This window comes from Pelobates fuscus, chromosome 4 (genome assembly GCF_036172605.1).
Source record: "Pelobates fuscus isolate aPelFus1 chromosome 4, aPelFus1.pri, whole genome shotgun sequence".
NCBI classification, from domain to species: Eukaryota; Metazoa; Chordata; class Amphibia; order Anura; family Pelobatidae; genus Pelobates; species Pelobates fuscus.
The window spans coordinates 384969085-384994373 of record NC_086320.1 but is presented as its reverse complement, the minus strand read 5'-3'; the positions used below and the strand labels follow the sequence as shown (position 1 = coordinate 384994373).

At 46.5% G+C, this 25289-nt stretch overlaps 1 protein-coding gene across 1 annotated transcript in view; it reads right to left on the bottom strand.

Annotated features, from left to right (window-relative positions):
* Nucleotides 1–25289, bottom strand: part of LOC134609502 (uncharacterized) — a 133586-nt gene that overhangs the window by 65659 nt on the left and 42638 nt on the right. The window contains exons 16-29 of the mRNA XM_063453162.1: nt 23715–23852; nt 22242–22403; nt 21845–21961; nt 20846–20980; nt 19496–19630; nt 18508–18669; nt 15929–16051; nt 9669–9809; nt 9324–9473; nt 8117–8239; nt 7493–7654; nt 3579–3668; nt 1420–1578; nt 953–1045 (exon numbers count right to left, since the gene is read on the bottom strand). Of these exons, the coding sequence (XP_063309232.1) occupies nt 953–1045; nt 1420–1578; nt 3579–3668; nt 7493–7654; nt 8117–8239; nt 9324–9473; nt 9669–9809; nt 15929–16051; nt 18508–18669; nt 19496–19630; nt 20846–20980; nt 21845–21961; nt 22242–22403; nt 23715–23852 (1890 nt within the window). The remainder of the gene's footprint in view (nt 1–952; nt 1046–1419; nt 1579–3578; nt 3669–7492; nt 7655–8116; nt 8240–9323; nt 9474–9668; nt 9810–15928; nt 16052–18507; nt 18670–19495; nt 19631–20845; nt 20981–21844; nt 21962–22241; nt 22404–23714; nt 23853–25289) is intronic.

Sequence of the window (25289 nt, the reverse complement as noted above, 5' to 3'; positions counted from 1 at the left end):
CGATCCCTACCCCCAGACAGCGATCCCTACCCCCAGACAGCGATCATTACACCCAGACAGCGATCATTACACCCAGACAGCGATCATTACACCCAGACAGCGATCATTACACCCAGACAGCGATCATTACACCCAGACAGCGATCATTACACCCAGACAGCGATCATTACACCCAGACAGCGATCATTACACCCAGACAGCGATCATTACACACAGACAGCGATCATTACACACAGACAGCGATCATTACACCCAGACAGCGATCATTACACCCAGACAGCGATCATTACACCCAGACAGCGATCATTACACCCAGACAGCGATCATTACACCCAGACAGCGATCATTACACCCAGACAGCGATCATTACACACAGACAGCGATCATTACACCCAGACAGCGATCATTGCACCCAGACAGCGATCATTACACACAGACAGCGATCATTACACCCAGACAGCGATCATTACACCCAGACAGCGATCATTACACCCAGACAGCGATCATTACACCCAGACAGCGATCATTACACCCAGACACCGATCATTGCACACAGACAGCGATCATTACACACAGACAGCGATCATTACACACAGACACAGATCGGGGCTAAGCCACCACCAACATTTGCAGCCTTCCACTGCTATCCGGGATGGATGGCTTTGTTTGGATAATGTGGAAACAAAATATGACACTACCTCCAGACAGGTTTGTTGCCAGGCTGTGTGTGCTGGCAGGACCCTGGATTTTACAAAGCTTCTTGGAAATAGTATAATGAAAACCAGAGGAACTGCACACACAAAGCACTACCTCAACAACTATATTAAGTGTTAACAATAGCAGTGCTTAGAGCGTCCCTTAAAGAAACTATCAGAAGATTCAGTGATTTTATTACATGGTTAATGGAAGACGATATGGTACGGTAAAAACGCCATCTAATATGTCATCTTACCGTCCTCAGCAGAACAGCGGCTGCCAGCGTTCACTAGAGTGCTTCTGAGAGGTTCCCGTCCTTTCTCGTTTAATCGAGTAGAACAGGGAGGTCCTAGGGAACAAAGCGTTCGTGTATAAAGTGCCGGGATGTTAACTTGAAGGAAAGGAGGAGAAAGGGCAACTGGCAAAAAATCTATTATTATTACATGCATGTTAAATGGTGAATTAACTGGGCTTATAATTAGAGAATACTAATAGAAATGAGGAAATATTCAGTATAAACAAAATCAGGGAGTAAAGAGATATTTGCTGATGATAATATTACATTAATAGAATCACAAACAAAGCTATTTATAAAAAGAATTACACTTTGTTGACTCCTTTCTTCTCCTATCACAGATTACTTTGAATATATTATTATTCCTGTTTTCTGTGGGGTATATCGAACGCTCGTGTATCTCTCACCGTCACACACTCTGCACTTACCGGGAGCAGATTCCTTACTCTTCCTGACCCCGCTCTCCTCTGCGACTTCAACAGAAACCGGTGGAGCAGCCACTGCTACCAGGGGACTGACTGACCCAAGCTCAGCAAACTCGCTGACGACCTTCTGCAATCCGTCAATCGCAGAGTACGAAGGATCCACTAAGGGGAAAACACAGAAATGAACCCATCCTTCTGGGCCAAGCTTCAAATTGTGAGACAACTCTTAAACAAAGTGTTCCTTCTAAGGTGAACGAGACAACCGTAACACAGAAATATGAAATTAGCGCAGTTCTGTAAAGTAAGTTCATCTAAATCTGTATTGCTAATAATCCAGCACTGGGCTCCTCACACAGTTACCAACCTGTTAATTAAACAAATCCAGCATAGTACAGCACTATAAAAAAAGTACGTCATTCTGGGTAGACTGGAAAATGGAGTTTTAAATCCTTCACTAATGAATTCACACATTTACACAATTCCCTGCATATGAAAAATGGATGGGAACAGTCCCTACACAGTGACTGAGTCACAGACCGGGCGTTATAGACTGAAAGACAACCAAGACAGGGCATTATAGATTAAAAGACAACCAAGACAGGGCATTATAGATTAAAAGACAACCAAGACAGGGCATTATAGATTAAAAGACATCCCAGACAGGGCATTATAGACTAAAAGACATCCCAGACAGGGCGTGAGACAGACAGACATCCAAGACAGGGCGTGAGACAGACAGACATCCAAGACAGGGCGTGAGACAGACAGACATCCAAGACATAGAGTGAGACAGACAGACATCCAAGACAGAGCGTGAGACAGACATCCAAGACAGAGCGTGAGACAGACAGACATCCAAGACAGAGCGTGAGACAGACAGACATCCAAGACAGAGCGTGAGACAGACATCCAAGACAGAGCGTGAGACAGACAGACATCCAAGACAGAGCGTGAGACAGACAGACATCCAAGACAGAGCGTGAGACAGACATCCAAGACAGAGCGTGAGACAGACATCCAAGACAGAGCGTGAGACAGACATCCAAGACAGAGCGTGAGACAGACAGACATCCAAGACAGAGCGTGAGACAGACATCCCAGACAGGGCGTGAGACAGACAGACATCCCAGACAGGGCGTGAGACAGACAGACATCCCAGACAGGGCGTGAGACAGACAGACATCCAAGACAGAGCGTGAGACAGACAGACATCCAAGACAGAGCGTGAGACAGACAGACATCCAAGACAGAGCGTGAGACAGACAGACATCCAAGACAGAGCGTGAGACAGACAGACATCCAAGACAGAGCGTGAGACAGACAGACATCCAAGACAGAGCGTGAGACAGACAGACATCCAAGACAGAGCGTGAGACAGACAGACATCCAAGACAGAGCGTGAGACAGACATCCAAGACAGAGCGTGAGACAGACAGACATCCAAGACAGAGCGTGAGACAGACAGACATCCAAGACAGAGCGTGAGACAGACAGACATCCAAGACAGAGCGTGAGACAGACAGACATCCAAGACAGAGCGTGAGACAGACAGACATCCAAGACAGAGCGTGAGACAGACAGACATCCAAGACAGAGCGTGAGACAGACAGACATCCAAGACAGAGCGTGAGACAGACAGACATCCAAGACAGAGCGTGAGACAGACAGACATCCAAGACAGAGCGTGAGACAGACAGACATCCAAGACAGAGCGTGAGACAGACAGACATCCAAGACAGAGCGTTATAGACTGAAATACTGGCAAGACAGGGCGTGAGACAGACAGACTGGCAAGACAGGGCGTGAGACAGACAGACATCCAAGACAGGGCGTGAGACAGACAGACATCCAAGACAGGGCGTGAGACAGACAGACATCCAAGACAGGGCGTGAGACAGACAGACATCCAAGACAGGGCGTGAGACAGACAGACATCCAAGACACGGCATAAGACAGAGTGGCAAGATGGGGCTTGATACACATAGGGACAGACAAAGCAGAGTGTTAGAGACAGCCAGGTAACCCAGGGCATGATAGACAGACCGGCAAATTGGGGCATTATAGACAGAGATCAAGACAAGAGAGGGCGTTCTAGACAGAAATGCAGAAGAGGGCATGACAGACAAAGAGACAGGTCGTTACAGAGAAGCAAGAGAAGTTACCATTCTCTGAGGACACGCTGATGTCATCACTGAAAACGGAGTCCACGGATGCAATGGTATCATTAGACTCTGGCTGGAAAATAGTGTCATCTAGAAGAAATGGGATTATGTTACAGGGTCAGCATGCACAAGAGATTAGTGTGGCGGGACATCGCCACTAAGTGCCATGTCCCCTGAGTATTCAGAGGTTTGGTTTTATATTTTGTGTCTCCAATATGTACTGTGATGGTTTTCCCTTGTTAAGTATGTGTTTCCCTTTGTATTTGGCAATCACTTGCCCCTGTCCCCTGTGGCAAACCTAGCCACTTACAGAATGTCCTTGTATATATCTTGCTATTACTGCATTGCAGAACATTTAAAAGTTGACAGTTAACTCCGGGAGCTGTGAATAAAAATTGTCAGTTGACTCCCAGGCTGTGTGTCGTCTGGTCCTTGGGAATGGGAGTTATGCTGTGTGTCCTGCCTTCTGTATGCTGAACCCTGAGTACCAGCGGAGAGCCCTTGGATTAACCCCTGCCGCTCCGCTACAATGAGATGGTATGGGGATCTCAGAACGAGCTGTGCCATGATTAACCTGAGATGGTATGGAGATCTCAGAACGAGCTGTGCCATGATAAACCTGAGATGGTATAATTATCTCAGAACGAGCTGTGCCATGATTAACCTGAGATGGTATAATTATCTCAGAACGAGCTGTGCCATGATTAACCTGAGATGGTATGGAGATCTCAGAACGAGCTGTGCCATGATTAACCTGAGATGGTATAATTATCTCAGAACGAGCTGTGCCATGATTAACCTGAGATGGTATGGAGATCTCAGAACGAGCTGTGCCATGATTAACCTGAGATGGTATGGAGATCTCAGAACGAGCTGTGCCATGATTAACCTGAGATGGTATGGTGATCTCAGAACGAGCTGTGCCATGATTAACCTGAGATGGTATGGCGATCTCAGAACGAGCTGTGCCATGATTAACCTGAGATGGTATGGTGATCTCAGAACGAGCTGTGCCATGATTAACCTGAGATGGTATGGAGATCTCAGAACGAGCTGTGCCATGATTAACCTGAGATGGCATGGTGATCTCAGAACGAGCTGTGTCATGATTAACCTGAGATGGTATGGCGATCTCAGAACGAGCTGTGCCATGATTAACCTGAGATGGTATGGTGATCTCAGAACGAGCTGTGCCGTGATTAACCTGAGATGGCATGGTGATCTCAGAACGAGCTGTGTCATGATTAACCTGAGATGGTATGGCGATCTCAGAACGAGCTGTGCCGTGATTAACCTGAGATGGTATGGGGATCTCAGAAAGAGCTGTGCCGTGATTAACCTGAGATGGTATGGTGATCTCAGAACGAGCGGTGTCGTGATTAACCTGAGATGGTATGGTGATCTCAGAACGAGCTGTGCCATGATTAACCGGAGATGGTATAATTATCTCAGAACGAGCTGTGCCATGATTAACCTGAGATGGTATGGTGATCTCAGAACGAGCTGTGCCATGATTAACCCGAGATGGTATGGGGATCTCAGAACGAGCTGTGCCATGATTAACCTGAGATGGTATGGTGATCTCAGAACGAGCTGTGCCATGATTAACCCGAGATGGTATGGTGATCTCAGAACGAGCTGTGTCGTGATTAACCCGAGATGGTATGGGGATCTCAGAACGAGCTGTGCCATGATTAACCAGAGATGGTATGGCGATCTCAGAACGAGCTGTGCCGTGATTAACCTGAGATGGTATGGGGATCTCAGAACGAGCTGTGCCATGATTAACCTGAGATGGTGTGGTGATCTCAGAATGAGCTGTGCCATGATTAACCCGAGACGGTATGGTGAACTCAGAATGAGCTGTGCCATGATTAACCTGAGATGGTATGGCGATCTCAGAACGAGCTGTGCCGTGATTAACCAGAGATGGTATGGGGATCTCAGAAAGAGCTGTGCCGTGATTAACCTGAGATGGTATGGTGATCTCAGAACGAGCGGTGTCGTGATTAACCTGAGATGGTATGGTGATCTCAGAACGAGCTGTGCCATGATTAACCTGAGATGGTATAATTATCTCAGAACGAGCTGTGCCATGATTAACCTGAGATGGTATGGTGATCTCAGAACGAGCTGTGCCATGATTAACCCGAGATGGTATGGGGATCTCAGAACGAGCTGTGCCATGATTAACCTGAGATGGTATGGTGATCTCAGAACGAGCTGTGCCATGATTAACCCGAGATGGTACGGTGATCTCAGAACGAGCTGTGTCGTGATTAACCCGAGATGGTGTGGTGATCTCAGAATGAGCTGTGCCATGATTAACCCGAGACGGTATGGTGAACTCAGAATGAGCTGTGCCATGATTAACCTGAGATGGTATGGAGATCTCAGAACGAGCTGTGCCATGATTAACCTGAGATGGTATGATGATCTCAGAACGAGCTGTGCCGTGATTAACCTGAGATGGTATGGCGATCTCAGAACGAGCTGTGCCATGATTAACCTGAGATGGTATGGTGATCTCAGAACAAGCTGTGCCATGATTAACCTGAGATGGTGTGGTGATCTCAGAAAGAGCTGTGTCGTGATTAACATGAGATGGTATGGTGATCTCAGAAAGAGCTATGTCGTGATTAACATGAGATGGTATGGGTATTGCAGAACAAACTGTGCTGTGAGTAACCTGAGATGGTATGGGGATTGCAGAACGAACTGTGCTGTGAGTAACCTGAGATGGTATGGGGATTGCAGAACGAGCTGTGCCATGATTAACCCGAGATGGTATGGGGATCTCAGAACGAGCTGTGCCATGATTAACCTGAGATGGTATGGTGATCTCAGAACGAGCTGTGCCATGATTAACCCGAGATGGTATGGGGATCTCAGAACGAGCTCTGCCATGATTAACCAGAGATGGTATGGCGATCTCAGAACGAGCTGTGCCGTGATTAACCTGAGATGGTATGGGGATCTCAGAACGAACTGTGCCATGATTAACTTGAGATGGTGTGGTGATCTCAGAATGAGCTGTGCCATGATTAACCCGAGACGGTATGGTGAACTCAGAATGAGCTGTGCCATGATTAACCTGAGATGGTATGGAGATCTCAGAACGAGCTGTGCCATGATTAACCTGAGATGGTATGGCGATCTCAGAACGAGCTGTGCCGTGATTAACCTGAGATGGTATGGCGATCTCAGAACAAGCTGTGCCGTGATTAACCTGAGATGGTATGGTGATCTCAGAACAAGCTGTGCCATGATTAACCTGAGATGGTGTGGTGATCTCAGAAAGAGCTGTGTCGTGATTAACATGAGATGGTATGGTGATCTCAGAAAGAGCTGTGTCGTGATTAACATGAGATGGTATGGGGATTGCAGAACGAACTGTGCTGTGAGTAACCTGAGATGGTATGGGGATTGCAGAACGAACTGTGCTGTGAGTAACCTGAGAACACGCAGCTCGTCTGTGTGGCTGTCTGATTCTATTTGCACACACCGTGGGCATTTTATCACAATCTAAACTCTTACAGAGATCTGTGCCATCAACAACCATGCCATGTGGTGTAAGCCGCAGGGGGCACTGTATACTGGTATCCTGAGTAATAATTATAGCATCACACGCAATGCATTGCTAGTACACAGGCGCTGGCATGGGACAACACACAGTCACACAAAGGGACAAACTACTGATAAGAATAGTGGAGATTAAATTTGGAGATCACAAGGAAAAAAAAATTCTAAAATGCAAACCAAGATTCTGCAATCCTCCACGTGCAGCAGAAATGGCAAAGTTAAAAACTTTCTGACAATGCAGCCTCAGATTGGTTCAAAGTGAGTATACTGTGACATATTGGAGAGACATGCAGTGCCACCAGTGGAAACAATGTGACCGATTCACTTCTTACCGGCAGGTAGAGGGAAGTGACCAGTCCGTTCTGCTCTCCTAATCTCAGTGCGTCCCACAGCGATACTGAACATAGCCCTGGACGAGCTGCCCGAATCAGGGCGTGGGATATCCTCCATTAGTTTCATCAGACCAATCAGGTGCATGTTTGGAAAAGATGGTCCTAGATAAAGAATAAAGTGTTATATCCATTTACACACACACGCCGTGATATATCTATGCACACACACACACACACACACACACACACAGTTAGCCACAAACATACATAGTTAGCCACTCACACACACACACACACACACACAGTTAGCCACACACACACATAGTTAGCTACACACAGATAGTTATAGCCATTCTCAAACACACACACACACACACACACACAGATATAGCCACTCACACACACACACACACACAGTTAGCTACACACAGATAGTTATAGCCATTCTCAAACACACACACACACACACACACAGATATAGCCACTCACACACACCACTCTAATAATTTCTACAGGTCATTACAAAAACCTGTCGCTGAGAGATTGCATTCCTAGCATCCCCTATAATGTCATGCAGAATGTTTACATCACAGCATGGTATCCAGCACAGAATATTCTTCTTACCATGTCCCTCTGTGTCCCTGGGGCTGCTGGGCGGCTGCACCCACTGACCAGGTACTGCCAGTGCTGGGCTCGGACACTTCTCTTCTTTCACATGGACTTTAGTCTTATTGTCCATAATGATTCCTGGAGAGGAGACCAGAAATATCACCTGGGATATAACACACCCTCCCTGCCACTCACCTGGGATATAACACACCCTCCCTGTCACTCACCTGGGATATAACACACCCTCCCTGCCACTCACCTGGGATATAACACACCCTCCCTGTCACTCACCTGGGATATAACACACCCTCCCTGTCACTCACCTGGGATATAACACACCCTCCCTGTCACTCACCTGGGATATAACACACCCTCCCTGTCACTCACCTGGGATAGAATACACCCTCCCTGCCACTCACCTGGGATATAACACACCCTCCCTGTCGCTCACCAGGGATATAACACACCCTCCCTGTCGCTCACCAGGGATATAACACACCCTCCCTGTCACTCACCTGGGATATAATACACCTTCTCAGTCAGTCAGCTGGGATATAACACACCCTCCCTGTCATTCACCTGGGATATAATACACCCTCCCTGTGACTCACCTGGGATATAATACACCCTCCCTGTCATTCACCTGGGATATAATACACCCTCTCTGTCACTCGCCTGGGATATAATACACCCTCCCTGTCACTCACCTGGGATATAATACACCCTCCCTGTCACTCGCCTAGGATATAATACACCCTCCCTGTCACTCACCTGGGATATAATACACCCTCCCTGTCACTCACCTGGGATATAATACACCCTCCCTGTCACTCACCTGGGATATAATACACCCTCCCTGTCACTCACCTGGGATATAATACACCCTCCCTGTCACTCACCTGGGATATAATACACCCTCCCTGTCACTCACCTGGGATATAATACACCCTCCCTGTCACTCACCTGGGATATAATACACCTTCTCAGTCACTCACCTGGGATATAATACACCTTCTCAGTCAGTCAGCTGGGATATAACCCACCCTCCCTGTCACTCACCTGGGATATAACACACCCTCCCTGTCACTCACCTGGGATATAACACACCCTCCCTGTCACTCACCTGGGATATGATAAACGCTCTCTGTCACTCATTAAATATAATAAATGAACTCACTTGGAATGTTAGAACCTAGCCTGACTGGGTTCCCGTATTACCTACCTTGGCTGTGGGTTTGGCTGAGATCACATTCAGTGGTTGTTAGATCTTGGGCAGACCGTGGACCCTTGACAGGTGGGCTGGGCCTACAGTGAGGGATCTTCTTCACACAGTTCACCACATTCACCAAATGGGACTTTCCAGTTGGGTTAGCTGTGAAAATAATGTAAATGATTAAGAGGTGAAAGAACAGGAGGCCAGCTGACTGACTGCACAATACTAATAGCCAGCATTACAATTACTCTAGAAAACGCTGACCGAGGATGATGGGGATGATGAGCTAGCACTATCATACGAGCACTAGCTGGGTTACAAGGAGTGTGAGGGACTGCTTTAGGGTAAGAATACCTTCACTCGGCCCTCTCAAATCCTCTGGGGGGCGCCACAAGTCATACTGCCCAGGGAAGCTGTTAGAGATAGGATGAGAAGGGCTGGAGGGCTCCAGAACTGGTCTCTTGCTGTCCATTGACCCAGATGGGGGCACCATGTCTGCAGGAATATATATTACTCCATTAATAGGGCATTAAAGTGATACAGGAAGGGAGATTCAACGTGGAGAATGGGGCAGAAAACAGCTCTGAGGACAGGAAACTGAACAAACAGGACAAGCTTAGCGCGTTTCACCGTATGCATGGCATACGTGGTGCTGAGTATTGTTATGTTTATCATGCTGGCCTCAGAATAAGATGTTTAACACTTTCAGGTCCTGTGACTTCAGATATCGTTTAGCATGCCCGCCCTCTCTCTCTCTGTTTGCTGACTGCATGATTTAATGCATGTATTTGGCAGGAAAGAATCAGTGCTGGTTCATGATCGCCAGCGAGATCACGGGTGACGTACTTCTGGCAGTTAGACTGACGGCTTAGATTTAAAAGGGACACTATAGTCACCAAAACATTATCTTAATGAAGCAGTTTTGGTGTATAGATAATGTCCCTGCAGTCTCTCTGCTCAATTCTAAGCTATTTAGGAGTTAAATTGCTTTGTTAATGCAGTCCTAGCCACGCCTCCCCTGGCTGTCAATCACACACTGTTTATTTAATAACATTAGGTGGTTTTACATGTATATGCTCAATATGTCTGTAATAACCATTAATCGGACACTGTCCAGCATTAATATGGGAGTTCGTGTTAGACAAACAAAGGGTGGATCAGCTTAGCTGTAGAACAAGCATGTCAAACTCAAAGGCTAAGACAGGCCAAATAAACAAGGTTTACGCCAAAAAAAACCCCAAAACATCAGTTTTCATAGAAACGTAGGATTATTTCGAAAAGTACAGTATAAAAAAAGTTGCCTAACTGACACTGGACGTCCTCACGCTTGTAGGGCTTCAAAGTAAACAAAATAGCAAATTTATTTTAACCCCTTAAGGACTGAGCCAAACGTACGTTTGTTCTTCACTTTGGCTGAGATCATCAAACTTGATGTTCCCAGCCAATCCAATGCTTTCCCATAGGAAAGCATTAGGAGGCTATTGTACATGTGTGGCCAATCAGCATCTCCATGGGGAGCGTTCAGCCCATTAATACACGGCTCTCCCCCCAATTTAATACACTGTCCCTTCCCTCTCTTAAATGAATACACTGCCCCCCCAATTTAACACACTAGCCCCCTCCTTCCCTCCCATTAATACACTGGCCCCCTCCCTCTTCCAAATTAATACAGTGCCCCCTCCCTCCCTCAGATTAATACAGTGCCCCCCTTCTTCCCCCAAGCCCCTCTTCTCCTACCTTACAATTCGCTGTCTGTCCTTCAGTTTCAGCTCCAGCCCTGCTCAAGCAGGCCAGATGCTCCTCTGGCACTGCGAGCAGGAGGGAAAGGGCAGGGTCTGGCACTGCGAGCAGGAGGGAAAGGGCAGGGTCTGGCACTGCGAGCAGGAGGGAAAGGGGAGGGTCTGGCACTGCGAGCAGGAGGGAAAGGGGAGCGTCTGGCACTGCGAGCAGGAGGGAAAGGGGAGGGTCTGGCACTGTGAGCAAGTGGGAAGGGGGAGGGATTGGCACTGCGAGCAAGAGGGAAGGGGGAGGGTCTGGCACTGCGAGCAGGAGGGAAGGGGGAGGGTCTGGCACTGCGACCAGGAGGGAAGGGGGAGGGTCTGGCACTGCGACCAGGAGGGAAGGGGGAGTGGCTGGCACTGCGAGCAAGAGGGAAGGGGGAGGGTCTGGCACTGCGAGCAGGAGGGAAGGGGGAGGGTCTGGCACTGCGACCAGGAGGGAAGGGGGAGGGATTGGCACTGCGAGCAAGAGGGAAGGGGGAGGGTCTGGCACTGCGAGCAGGAGGGAAGGGGGAGGGTCTGGCACTGCGAGCAGGAGGGAAGGGGGAGTGGCTGGCACTGCGAGCAGGAGGGAAGGGGGAGTGGCCGCCATTTTGTGCCATTTTATTTTGCCGCCATTTTGTGCCGGTGCTCCGTGGATGCAGACCGAGGCGCAGAGTTTGTGGTTATGAGAAGAGAAAGGTGAGCAACAATGATGGTGATCGGTAGGAGGGGAGTGTTGTGCTGAGCTGCTCCCCTCCTGGCGCTGTTGTAACGTGGCCAAGCGGACTGCAGTCTGCCAGGAAGTGCTCACTGAGAGAGCACTTTCTGTTAGACCGGGTACTGTACCATGGTGATCAGGTACATTTCGGGAGGGGGGAGGGTCCCCTTGAAAGGAGGAGATGCACATAAATAGGTACAGGAAGGGAGGGAAAGGGGGGAGGGACATGGACAGGTACAGGAGGGGAGGGGGGAGAGACACATGGGCAGGTACAGGAGGGGAGGGGGGAAATGATACACATGGATGGGGCTAGGAGGGGTAAATGGGACACATGGATGGGGCTGGGAGGGGGGAATGGGACACATGATGGGGCTGGGAGGGGGGGATGGGACACATGGATGGGGCTGGGAGGGGGGAATGGGACACATGGATGGGGCTGGGAGGGGGGAATGGGACACATGGATGGGGCTGGGAAGGGGGAATGGGACACATGGATGGGGCTGGGAAGGGGGAATGGGACACATGGATGGGGCTGGGAGGGGGGAATGGGACACATGGATGGGGCTGGGAGGGGGGAATGGGACACATGGATGGGGCTGGGAGGGGGGAATGGGACACATGGATGGGGCTAGGAGGGAGAAATGGGACACATGGATGGGGCTGGGAGGGAGAAATGGGACACATGGATGGGGCTGGGAGGGGGGGATGGGACACATGGATGGGGCTGGGAATGGGACACATGGATGGGGCTGGGAGGGGGGGAATGGGACACATGGATGGGGCTGGGAAGGGGGAATGGGACACATGGATGGGGCTGGGAGGGGGGAATGGGACACATGGATGGGGCTGGGAGGGGGGAATGGGACACATGGATGGGGCTGGGAGGGGGGAATGGGACACATGGATGGGGCTGGGAGGGGGGAATGGGACACATGGATGGGGCTGGGAGGGGGGAATGGGACACATGGATGGGGCTGGGAGGGGGGAATGGGACACATGGATGGGGCTGGGAGGGGGGAATGGGACACATGGATGGGGCTGGGAGGGGGGAATGGGACACATGGATGGGGCTGGGAAGGGGGAATGGGACACATGGATGGGGCTGGGAAGGGGGAATGGGACACATGGATGGGGCTGGGAAGGGGGAATGGGACACATGGATGGGGCTGGGAGGGGGGAATGGGACACATGGATGGGGCTGGGAGGGGGGAATGGGACACATGGATGGGGCTGGGAGGGGGGAATGGGACACTTCGATGGGGCTAGGAGGGGGTAATGAGACACCAGGAGGGGCTGGGAGGGGTAATGAGACACCAGGAGGGGCTGGGAGGGGGAATGAGACACCTGGAGGGAGGAACGAGACACATGAAGGGGCTGGGGGGGGGGGGGGGGGGTTAATGAGACACTGGGAGGGAGGAATGAGACACATAGAGGGGCTGGGAGTGTGTAATGAGACACTGGGAGGGAGGAATGAGACACATAGAGGGGCTGGGAGTGTGTCATGAGACTGGGAGTTAGGAATGAGACACATAGAGGGGCTGGGAGTGTGTAATGAGACACTGGGAGGGAGGAATGAGACACATGGAGGGGATGGGATGAGGTAATGAGACACTAGGAGGGAGGAATGAGACACATGGAGGGGCTGGGAGGGGGTAATGAGACACTGGGAGGGAGGAATGAGACACATAGAGGGACTGGGAGTGTGTAATGAGACTGGGAGAGGAATGAGACACAGAGGGGCTGGGAGTGTGTAATGAGACACTGGGAGGGAGGAATGCGACACATGGAGGGGCTGGGATAGGGTAATGAGACACTAGGAGGTGGAATGAGACACATGGAGGGGCTGGGAGGGGGTAAGGAGACACTGGGAGGTGGAATGAGACACATGGAGGGGCTGGGAGAGGGTAATGAGATACTAGGAGGTGGAATGAGTCACATGGAGCGGCTGGGAGAGGTAATGAGACACTAGGAGGTGGAATGAGACACATGGAGGGGCTGGGAGGGGGTAATGAGACACTAGGAGGTGGAATGAGACACATGGAGGGCTGGGAGGGGGTAATGAGACACTAGGAGGTGGAATGAGACACATGGAGGGGCTGGGAGGGGGTAAGGAGACACTGGGAGGTGGAATGAGACACATGGAGGGGCTGGGAGAGGGTAATGAGATACTAGGAGGTGGAATGAGTCACATGGAGCGGCTGGGAGAGGTAATGAGACACTAGGAGGTGGAATGAGACACATGGAGGGGCTGGGAGGGGTAATGAGACACTAGGAGGTGGAATGAGACACATGGAGGGGCTGGGAGGGGGTAATGAGATATTAGGAGGGAGGAATGAGACACATGGAGGGGCTGGGAGGGGGTAATGAGACACTAGGAGGGAGGAATGAGACACATGGAGGGGCTGGGAGGGGGTAATGAGACACTGGGAGGTGGAATGAGACACATGGAGGGGCTGGGAGGGGGTAATGAGACACTAGGAGGGAGGAATGAGACACATGGAGGGGCTGGGAGGGGGTAATGAGACACAAGGAGGTGGAATGAGACACATGGAGGGGCTGGGAGTGGGTAATGAGACACTGGGATGTGAAATGAGACACATGGAGGGGCTGTGAGGGGGTAATCAGACACTGGGAGGTGGAATGAGACACATGGAGGGGCTGGGAGGGGGTAATGAGACACTAGGAGGTGGAATGAGACACATGGAGGGGCTGGGAGTGGGTAATGAGACACTGGGATGTGAAATGAGACACATGGAGGGGCTGTGAGGGGGTAATCAGACACTGGGAGGTGGAATGAGACACATGGAGGGGCTGGGAGGGGGTAATGAGACACTAGGAGGTGGAATGAGACACATGGAGGGGCTGGGAGGGGGTAATGAGACACTGGGATGTGGAATGAGACACATGGAGGTGCTGGGAGGGGGTAATGAGACACTAGGAGGTGGAATGAGACACATGGAGGAACTGGGAGGCGGTAATGAGACACTGGGAGGGGGTAATGAGACACTGGGGGGGGGGGGGGAAATGAGACACGCGGAGCGTCTCAAACGAACCAGAAACAAGTGCAGTGCTACATTCAACAAGTGCAACATTGCGTTGTCGAGTTAGATTACGGATGATTTGATGAAGATTTTAATATAGTATGTCTTCCTTTAAAATTCCTACAACATACATGTATTTGTACTTCATAATTCAGGTTTTTAATGGTAAAATGTGTTGGTCAGGAACGGAACCCGTGTTTATTACATTGTGTCTATGGGAAATTAGTTCTCACTTTATGAACTAGGCTTTGGAACTGATTCGATCGTAAAGTCGGGAACTACCTGTACTTTTATTTCATACTTTTCTGCAATGTGACAAAATAATCGGACTTTGACACATATTATTCCTGTTTAATATTGTTTGCTCTGTTTTTTCCTGATGACCACTGGTTACATTCACTAAATAAGACAAATGAATAGCATTACAAGGGGAAAAATCCCATTTATATTTTATAGGATTTTTATTCCTTTAAGGGACACTCCACACACTTAAAGCAGTTTCGCTTGTTGTAATGCTTTATTATGAGCAGAGTGCGTCTTTTTTTCAGTTTACAAAATGTATAGGTTTAATTAGAAATTGGCACTTTTATAAATTAACCTTGTTACACCCCCCACGGCTGTCAATCAGATACCTGATCCCGTTACTTCCTGGTTTGTTTAGCTCACTGGAGATAAACTCAAGAGGCAGCAATTGCCCAGAGTACTTTGTAATGACTTCTCATTGAGGGGTCTTCGATTGGGCTGCCACTGAAAGACTGGGTGGTCTTGCAAAGGCTGCAGAGGAGAGATCTGCATCTTTTACAAGCTGTTTTTAGATATACCCCCTATGATATAAAATAGAATGTTCCTTTAAAGTAAAAATAATGACAGTGAAAGATGCTTACATGTTTCAGAAAATCCACCACTCAGACAGTGACAAAAACAAGTGAATTCTTCCACCCATTTGTAAACCAAAAACAAGAAACAAACTGAGCAGGAAAATAAAGTGACACAAGAGGCACAGTATGGAATAATGTGATGCCAACACAAAAAGGTAACGCAACCCTTTGACACATAACCCCAATAAATACAGATTCTCCCCCTAGATCAACACACCCTCTGAATGCGTTCTTTTCACGCCCAGGACTGGTCTTCGCATCTCCTCAACCATCTGGGGCCCAGACCTTCCCAATCCATGCAAACCATGGACACGCATAGCAACTTTATCCAGAAACTTCCCTAGAAGAGAGCGGAAACACAGCAGAAAGTCTGTCTTCCCCCACTACGACACACACCGGCAAGAGATAATAAAATGGACCCTGTGGCAATGTCTGCGACTGAGTTAATCTACAAAAAACGATTTCCCGCTAAAATAAAAAACTAAAAGCACTTAGTAGGTATAGACGCTAAATGCGTGTTCATTGATCTATTAAATGTGAAAAGTGCTCTGTGCATAAAAACAGGCGCTCGAAAGGCCAATCTAAAAAGCTGCTACAACACTGATGTGGAGATCTCAACTGCCCACCAAAATCTTAAATATTGTGTAAATAACGGGGTTAAAAGGTGGTGTTCACCATCAATCCCTTAAGTGGAGCGCTGTATGAATACACTCACCCTTGAAACAGAGATATATCTAGTCCAATATACAAATATGGAAAAAATGGAGAAAGAAATCTAATGGTGAAGTATGTATAGAACTTAAGATAATATATAAAAAAATATAAACAACAAACTCACAAGTAAAGAGCCAAATATTGGACTGGCTCAAATCACGTTCACTTTGATGTATTAAGGGGACATCCATCCCTCTTGTTTCTTCTCATAAACTCAAAAGAAAACCGAGGGTAGAAAGAGGGCTTCTAGTGTAGCAAGTCAAACACCATCTGAGAGAAAATAAAAATAAGTATTGCTTGTTAGCCACTAAAGGGGGGGTAGCCCGTCTTTGTTAGAGGTAGATGGAGTCTACAGCCGGTGGGACTTAAAATCCAGTTTTTCTGTACATATAAATATATATTTATTTATATTTACACATCTTTTAGACATTCAAGCGTATTTTAATATATGATGCCATTAGAAGGGAATTGGGGACTCAGTTCTTTACGCTTTTTATACTATCTGCGATAGTTAGGGATACTACTGACCCCTTGTTATCTATTTTCTATTCTATATATTCCACATTACGTGGTTGGAAAATGGACAATCATATTGCCCATCCAATAATAACAAAGTCTGAACTTCCGGACATAGAATACACTCGGCCAGCAACCCCTCTAAGGGTTAGTGAAGGGCCGCCAGAAAGTAAAATGGCCGCAAGAGAAAAGGTAATGACGAATGAGATATTATGTCACTTCCTTTAACCGGGATGGTGAGCAACATCAGCTGTGGGGATGATGCCCACACTCTCCGTGAGGAACAAATGATGTAACGGAACACAGATTTAAAAAGAGGAAATGGGAGAGAGATTGAGAACGCCTGTGGGAAGGGCGAAACGCGTCTTGAAGCAGGATAAAGCCTTATTTGTGGACATTATTTTATTTGTTCTAATTCACTTTGTGTGTTTATGTTTAAATAAATGTATCCAACTGGATTTTAAGTCCCACCATCTGTAGACTCCATCTACCTCTAACAAAGACGGGCTACCCCCCCTTTAGTGGCTAACAAGCAATACTTATTTTTATTTTCTCTCACATGGTGTTTGACTTACTACACTAGAAGCCCTCTTTTTACCCTTGGTTTTCTTTTGAGTTTATGAGAAGAAACAAGAAGAGGGAAGGTTGTCCCCTTAATACATCAAAGTGAACGTGATTTGAGCCAGTCCAATATTTGGCTCTTTACTTGTGAGTTTGTTGTTTATATTTTTTTATATATTATCTTAAAGGACCACTCTAGTGCCAGGAAAACATACTCGTTTTCCTGGCACTAGAGTGCCCTGAGGGTGCCCCCACCCTCAGGGACCCACTCCCGCCGGGCTCTAGGGGAAGGAAGGGGTTAAACTTACCTCTTTGTCCAGCGCCGGGCGGGGAGCTCTACTCCTCCTCCTCTTCTTCCTCGCGACGTCATCGGCTGAATGCGCATGCGCGGCAGGAGCCGCGCTCGCATTCAGCCGGTCGCATAGGAAAGCATTCATAATGCTTTCCTATGGACGCTTGCGTGCTCTCACTGTGATTTTCACAGTGAGAAGCACGCAAGCGCCTCTAGCGGCTGTCAATGAGACAGCCACTAGAGGCTCTGGAGGCTGGCTTAACCCTCAGAATAAACATAGCAGTTTCTCTGAAACTGCTATGTTTATAAAAAAAAGGGTAAAAGCTAGCTGGACCTGGAACCTAGACCACTTCATTAAGCTGAAGTGGTCTGGGTGCCTAGAGTGGTCCTTTAAGTTCTATACATACTTCACCATTAGATTTCTTTCTCCATTTTTTCCATATTTGTATATTGGACTACATATATCTCTGTTTCAAGGGGGAGTGTATTCATACAGCGCTCCACTTAAGGGATTGATGGTGAACACCACCTTTTAACCCCGTTATTTACACAATATTTAAGGTCTATTAAATGTCTGGATCTTTAACTCAGCAGCTGCCCATAAATTCTAACACGGACAGCAGGCATGCTATTTTCTTTCAATCAGCTATGGAAGATGGTGGAATATTCCGCAGTAATTGATGAAAAAGACATTTCACATACTCTATACATACCGTCTCGGCCAGGCTGTGGGCTCCAAGTCTCTGGCGTACGCTGCTGTGCATAAGGCATCCGGGAAACTCCATTTGTGACGGCCACCGTGAAAGGGTTGGGTGGAACCGGTGAGATTTCGGATGTACGGGTGACTACAGACCCACCGGATCGGATGGTAGTCTCTAAAGACAAAACATTAATATTATCCAAAGCAGACAACAGAAAACAGAGGTAGCAAGAATGTCTGCTACCCATCTCTATATGTTGACAGCAAGCTATAGGGATCACCATCCCAAACAAATCAGACCTGGGTACAGAGAGCATCTATTCGAAGGCTGGCAGGGAATTATGGGAAATTTACTCAAACAATAACTATAGGTTCAGGAATGGACATCAATGGAGCCATCAGCACTGTATCAAGGAAAAGCGGATTGACACACTATTTGCCAATATGAGCATTGCACACAACATCATTATTTCAATGCTAAGTAAAAGGTTATTCGGTAAACTGGAATTTTACATGGAAAAGAAAATTGTAAATTTTTTAGAAAATGGAGAAGTCTTTGTCTACAACTTAAAATGAATTTAACAATTCTCCACATTTGAAAGTTCAGTAAACAAACTGTTTTAAACTACAACAAGGGATCCGCATCAAACTTCAAAATCCGTGCAGGTCAGCGAATGTTACTCCGTCAGTAAATACAGATATGTTACATCACGGTGATTGAAAAATACAAGGGATCTTTCCCTGACCAAGAATAGTTTTCAATGATCAATCTTATGGAAAACAGGGTTAATTGCAGAGAATGTGCAACTGTTGCTTATAGAGTCATAAAATACAGAGCTTGTGCAAACCATTGCATTCTCAGAACCTGCACCAATTACCATTGCAGGGTTAATGGACCTGGGACACTGCTCCCAGACCACTTCAATGAATACCTATAGTGTCCCTTTAAACTGCTCAGCGATCCTGCGAATATCTGCCCTCGTAACACACGACAGTCTCACCTGCACATATTCTGCCCAGCTCCGAGCCCCACCGCGCAGACGTGATGGTGTTGCTGTAAGGACGGGGCTGGCATGCAGATATCTCCTTCAAACAGTTCATCAAGCCATGCAGATGGGAATTACCTGGAGGTATGCCTGGGAAAAGGAACAACAACCAATGGATCGGATCCAGAAACTCGATAACAAGTTTCCAAACAAAGGGGGAGAAAAGCACAAACATATATTAAAGGGGCAACAAAGGCACCATTACCAAGTGGCTACGGTGATTGGAGTCGCCATGAGGGTGGGCAGTGACAGCCTGAGAGTTTCAGCTCCATGCTCTGTTCTCAGCATTTCATGAAGCGCGATGTGAAAGCGTGAACTCTGCCTTCTGGCAGCTTTTCCACCAGCATTCCTCATAAATACCTCGAAAAAATGGGCTGCTGGGCATGTCCTGGCCATTCAGCTTTACTGATCCGTAACCTGCTGTTACTGTGCATTATTGAGGTTCTACCGCTGGAGCACCATATTGTCTGATCTATTCCCAGAATTCCCTGCACACTGACAAGCCATTAGCGTTTTGTTATTCAAGATTTGCCCTGAATTCCATGCTATGTTATAGCTGCTAGATAACCCTTTGTTACCCAAGACAAGCCATTCAGAGTAGAGCAACCACTATTTATATTAAAATGAACCTTTTTGCTATGGAATATTTGTTTAGCTATGGGTTCTGCAGTTTATCCTTTTCAACCAGCTTAATTCAGAATTTGTGTGGCTCACCCAGAGCATACCACATAAATTTACCTATGCAGTGTAAGGCACTACTGAAGGAAAACCTTGTACCATGTTTTCACGTTGACGCCTGTGGAGTGCGAATACGAAATTGCTCCAGACAGTGTGCTTTTACTACCTCTGCTGTATACCCACTAAAATCACTTCAATGGCGTTTACAGGAGTGAGGGAATCAGGGACTGTCCAGAGACACACGTTCTGATTTAATCCCAGGATGTAAATTGAAAGATTTTGCAGTCGGGTGCTGCTGAGGTGATCTCATTCCATGACGCTTAGCGGGATATTCTCCAGTATTTGTTTTTAGATAATTTAAAAGGTTTAGGTTTCTTTTTACTTTTTAATAAACTATGACCATATAAATATTTATGGCCTGGGGGCTAAACCCATGCATGCCGCCATGGGCTGAAACCTCATATGTGATTAAGTGTTTCACACATCCCAGATCTTAATACAGGAAGAATAGAGGGGTACGTGATATTGCCTGAGGGGCGAGAATCCAGTCTCTATCAGCCTCCTAACAGAACACCCCACGGTGCAGTGACAGTGGGGGTAAATCCGGAGAGTAGAATATATGCTTACTGTCTGCAAGAGACCTTCTAGGGGCTTCCGGCCTTCGATGCCCTCTGCTCTGTTGCAGGGGATCAGCAGGTGGGGCTGACAGCTTCCTAACATCAGATAGGCACACAGGCAAATTGTCTTCACTCCCAGAATCCTCTGCAAAGACAGAAACGACCTGACATGGGATCAAATAACAATATGACAAACATTTCTGTGAGATTAAAATGTTGGTTAGCCTCTGCTGGCAGGACTGTGAATTACTGTGTTATCTGTAAACAGAGTTCAGTGAGGGAAGGTCAAAAAAGACATGAAAAGGGAGAAAACACAATTAGATTTACTAACCAGTTAAATCCCTCAAACACTAAGCTTAACCATGGCAAACCTAACCTCTCATTCTATAAACCCTCTGGGTACGAGTTCATCATTGCCAATATTCTGATAAACAAACAGCACAATACCGAGACATATCTTTCTATTAAAGGGACACTAAAGTCACCCAGACCACCTCAGCTCAATGAAGTGGTCTGGGTGCCAGGTCCCCCAGGTTTTAACCCTTCACGTGTAAATATTGGAGTTTCAGAGAAACTGCTATGTTTACATAGCAGGGTTAATCCAACCTCTAGTGGCGGTCTTCCTGACAGCCGCTAGAGTTCGCTTCTGCAACACTGGATGAGAAAATAGCATCCAGCGTGCAGAACGTCTATAGGCAAGCATTGAGAAATGCTTTCCTATGGACTGTTTGAATGCGCGCGCGGCTCTTGCCGCGCATGCGCATTCCGCTCCACACGGGAGCTGACATCGGCAGGGGTGGAGAGGTCACCAGCGCCGAGGGAGCCTGGCGCTGGATTAAGGTAAGTAACTGAAGGGGTTTCAACCCCTTCAGCGCCAAGGGAGGGGGACCCTGAGGGTGGAGGGGTCCTAAGGATGATATAGTGTCAGGAAAACAAGTTTGTTTTCCTGACACTATAGTGATCCTTTAACTGACATAAGGCACCGCACCACCTTCCCGGGGTCACTGACCTTGTTTAATGTTAAGGATCCCTCCTGAGATGCCACACTCTGGGGAAATGCTCTGGTTTCCAGGCGATGTTCTGAGAGCGTGATCTGGTGGCGCCCGAAGCCATGTGCTCGGACTCCCTGCAAGGTAATGAAAAAAAAAAGTAAAGTGTAGAAAGCAGAAGTCGCTCGGAGAAGATTAACTCTCTCTAGAGTAGGTTTTAAAGTTCTACAAAGCAAGAAATGCCTGCTGAATGCTGTGTCAGTATAATTAATATTAGACTATACATTTCTAGTATTCGAATCAGATTAATATGAATTGACTAATCTCCTCTGACATTACGCAGTAAAATCTTCCTTCCATTAACCCTTATAATTAGAACCTCAGATCTCAGGCCTATGCTCGATACACGAGACCCACCTTTACAATTAATTGTTCGGATTACAGCCTCCGGTGTATGGTCTCCCTGGGAACACAGGCCGTGCGATAGTTTTTTTAATGCGTGAGGGGCCCGGTGTGTCAGATCAGGAATTGTTTTCGGTCCCAAAAAGCCATGTACAGGGGTGCAGGTTGGAGACCGCTCTGCGAAGCAAATTTTCAGATTTAAGTAGGTGGTAAAAGGAGGAGACGACTGATGACAGAAAAATTCTGGAGGACTCTTTATTACTGAGAAAGGAGTGGACCAGGAGTGGGGCAGATTGCCTGAGGACTACATTAACCAACACCTTTACAGCCAGAGCCTGCTAAATGTGGCTCGGGATTGTGAGTGACCCATTAACTTTGATTCTAATCTGATTTTTAAAACAATATTATGCTATGTTAGCTTTTATGTTTTTACAGATTAACCAGACAATATGTAATGTATGAAAATTGGTTTTAACTCACAGTTTTTTGCTTGTAATTTGCACCCCCTTTTAATATATCTTGTTTTCGGTTTTAATTAAGTGTCTTATTTGTGGTTAAGGACACAAGATTAGCGTCAATCCCATTTCTGTTTGGGTTTGTTATTACTGAAATGATCAGATTTCTTCTTCCGTGCTTCACCCAGATGTAAATGATCACATTAACAGATCTGAGAATTTATCTTACTGAAAGCAATCTTCTATAAATGAAAAAAAAACTGAAGAATTAAGTGCAAGTGCATACACCCGTCACTAAATGATCAATATTTCCCTCCTGGGTAAAAAAATATATATAGGAACCTAAAACAAAAATGCAAGCATATAGTGAAGTATGTAACAGCTCTACATAACGCAAATATATGCTGTAAATATCGCACTCACATACTGCGGAGTCAGTTGTAGCGGACTCAGACTTAGAAGCTTGTATAAAAACTCCTTCAGTAGGCTGTATACCCCTTCTCCAAAGATTTCCTGGTTGGGGTAAATGCTGGTTCCAATCTAAAGTATGGCACAGGAAACTTGTGTGTAACTTTATTCCAAATAGAAGAAAACGTCAGTGCTTGAATTTTAGGAGTTTTTATACAAGCTTCTAAGTCTGAGGCCGCTACAACTGACTCCGCAGTATGTGAGTGCGATATTTACAGCATATATTTGCGTTATGTTGAGCTGTTACATACTTCACTATATGCTTGCATTTTTGTTTTAGGTTCCTATATATCTTTTTTACCCAGGAGGGTAATATTGATCATCTGTAGTGAGGGGATATGCACTTACATTTAATTCTTTAGTTTTTCACGATTGACTATTTGTTGTGGGTAGTGACACAATTTAGCAAGTGTTGTTTTCTACACTATAACTCGCCTAGCATACTTTACCTCTGCACACTTGTTTGAAGCTTTAATAAATATTCTCGTATTTGATATTCTATTGTGTGGGTGTGTATACATGGTAATAAACTGTAAATCCTGCAAATGTCTTGGTTTTAGATGACCTTGTTTAATGCTGCATTCTTCTTCGTCAAATTCGCTTTTAGCAATCAGGTCACAGGCCGGACGAGTCTTGTTACAGGAAGATGGATGAGATGGACTGAAGGAATCCTCATGTTTGGCAGCTGCTCCTATAGCAACCTCTGCTGGTAGAACAGTGAAAGATCACATTAAAGGACAACATTTACAGGAGTATTAAATGCGGCACGGACACTTTTTTTAAATTAATGCTTTTTGACCCTCCATTTTCCCTTATTTTTTTGTATGTTAAATTAACTTTTTTTTTTATAAATGAGACAAAGCAAGAGTAATTTTTGTTATGCAGAGTCTTTGGAAATGGACAGATCTGACGCAAGTTCATCTGTCAATAGTATAACAGAATATAATAGAATAAAATAGGATATAATAGGATATAATAGTGTGATAGAATATAATAGATAAACAGAAGAGATCCAGAAAGCGGATCTATAGAAATAGATCTCAAGACATCTATCTGGGACAGGAGGAGAAAGTTTTATTACGGGCTCTACATTCTAATCAATAGGCTTTAGATATATTGTGGAAGGCAGTAAAGGGTTCTATGCAAAATATTGCTTGAGGATCGAATACCCTTCAGTCCATGCTAATGTCACCGATAGAGCCAACTTAATATTAAGCAGTTGTGGAGAGATATACTCTCATGGTTGAAAGGGATGAAGATTTCAGGGCCCTAAAATAAATAAATAAATAAAGAATTCCACTGGGAGCAATGGTGAACCGTGGGATCATAAATACAACCAACAGAAATTGATATACCTCCATATCAAAGCCCTTTCACGAAAAGAGAGATCAGAGTGCTGAGACACTCAACTCTGTAAAGGTAGCCAAGGATATACGTTTTCCATGGCCTTCAGAAGGGTAATAATTACAATGGTTCAAAAACCCTTATATTTAATGCCTTCTTTACAATATCAAAACCTTCAGAATAAGGAAAGTGGCACTGGATCTGAAGGAAGAGGGAGAACTCTTTTGGGAGATCCCATGGAGGTACTGAAGAAGATAAACAGAAGTGGAAACGATGGACTGGGTACCACTATGGAATGGTCAGGATGATTGATATTGGCCCTTGCAACCTATGCATAAGAGAAATGTTGGATGTTAAGGGTGTCCCTTTCCTGAACGTATTCAATTTTGGAGAAAAGTTCCTTAACCCCAGTTGATGGTTATTCATAGTTATCACTGGCCAAAGAAAAATTCCATAGGAAAGTTAACCTTCTCCCTTGTGCCATCTTATCAGATCTATGGTGGAGGACCTGGATCGAAACACTCTCTGCTGAGGTAATATGAGAGTCTGAAGAGAGCTGTGCTGTGCCCTGGACCGTGTTAAACTGTGTTCCCAGATATACCCTGAACTGGAAGGGAGCAAGGTGACTACAGCCGACATTCATCTTTCAGCATGAAGATGTAAAAATAAAAAGGTCAATCCACTGCAATCTGAGGCACATCTGGTGATGTGAGGAAATGGATACATGGGAATAGGCATCCTGCAAATCTATAGACATCACCCAATGTACTAGGAATTTATAAAGAAGAATGTTCAA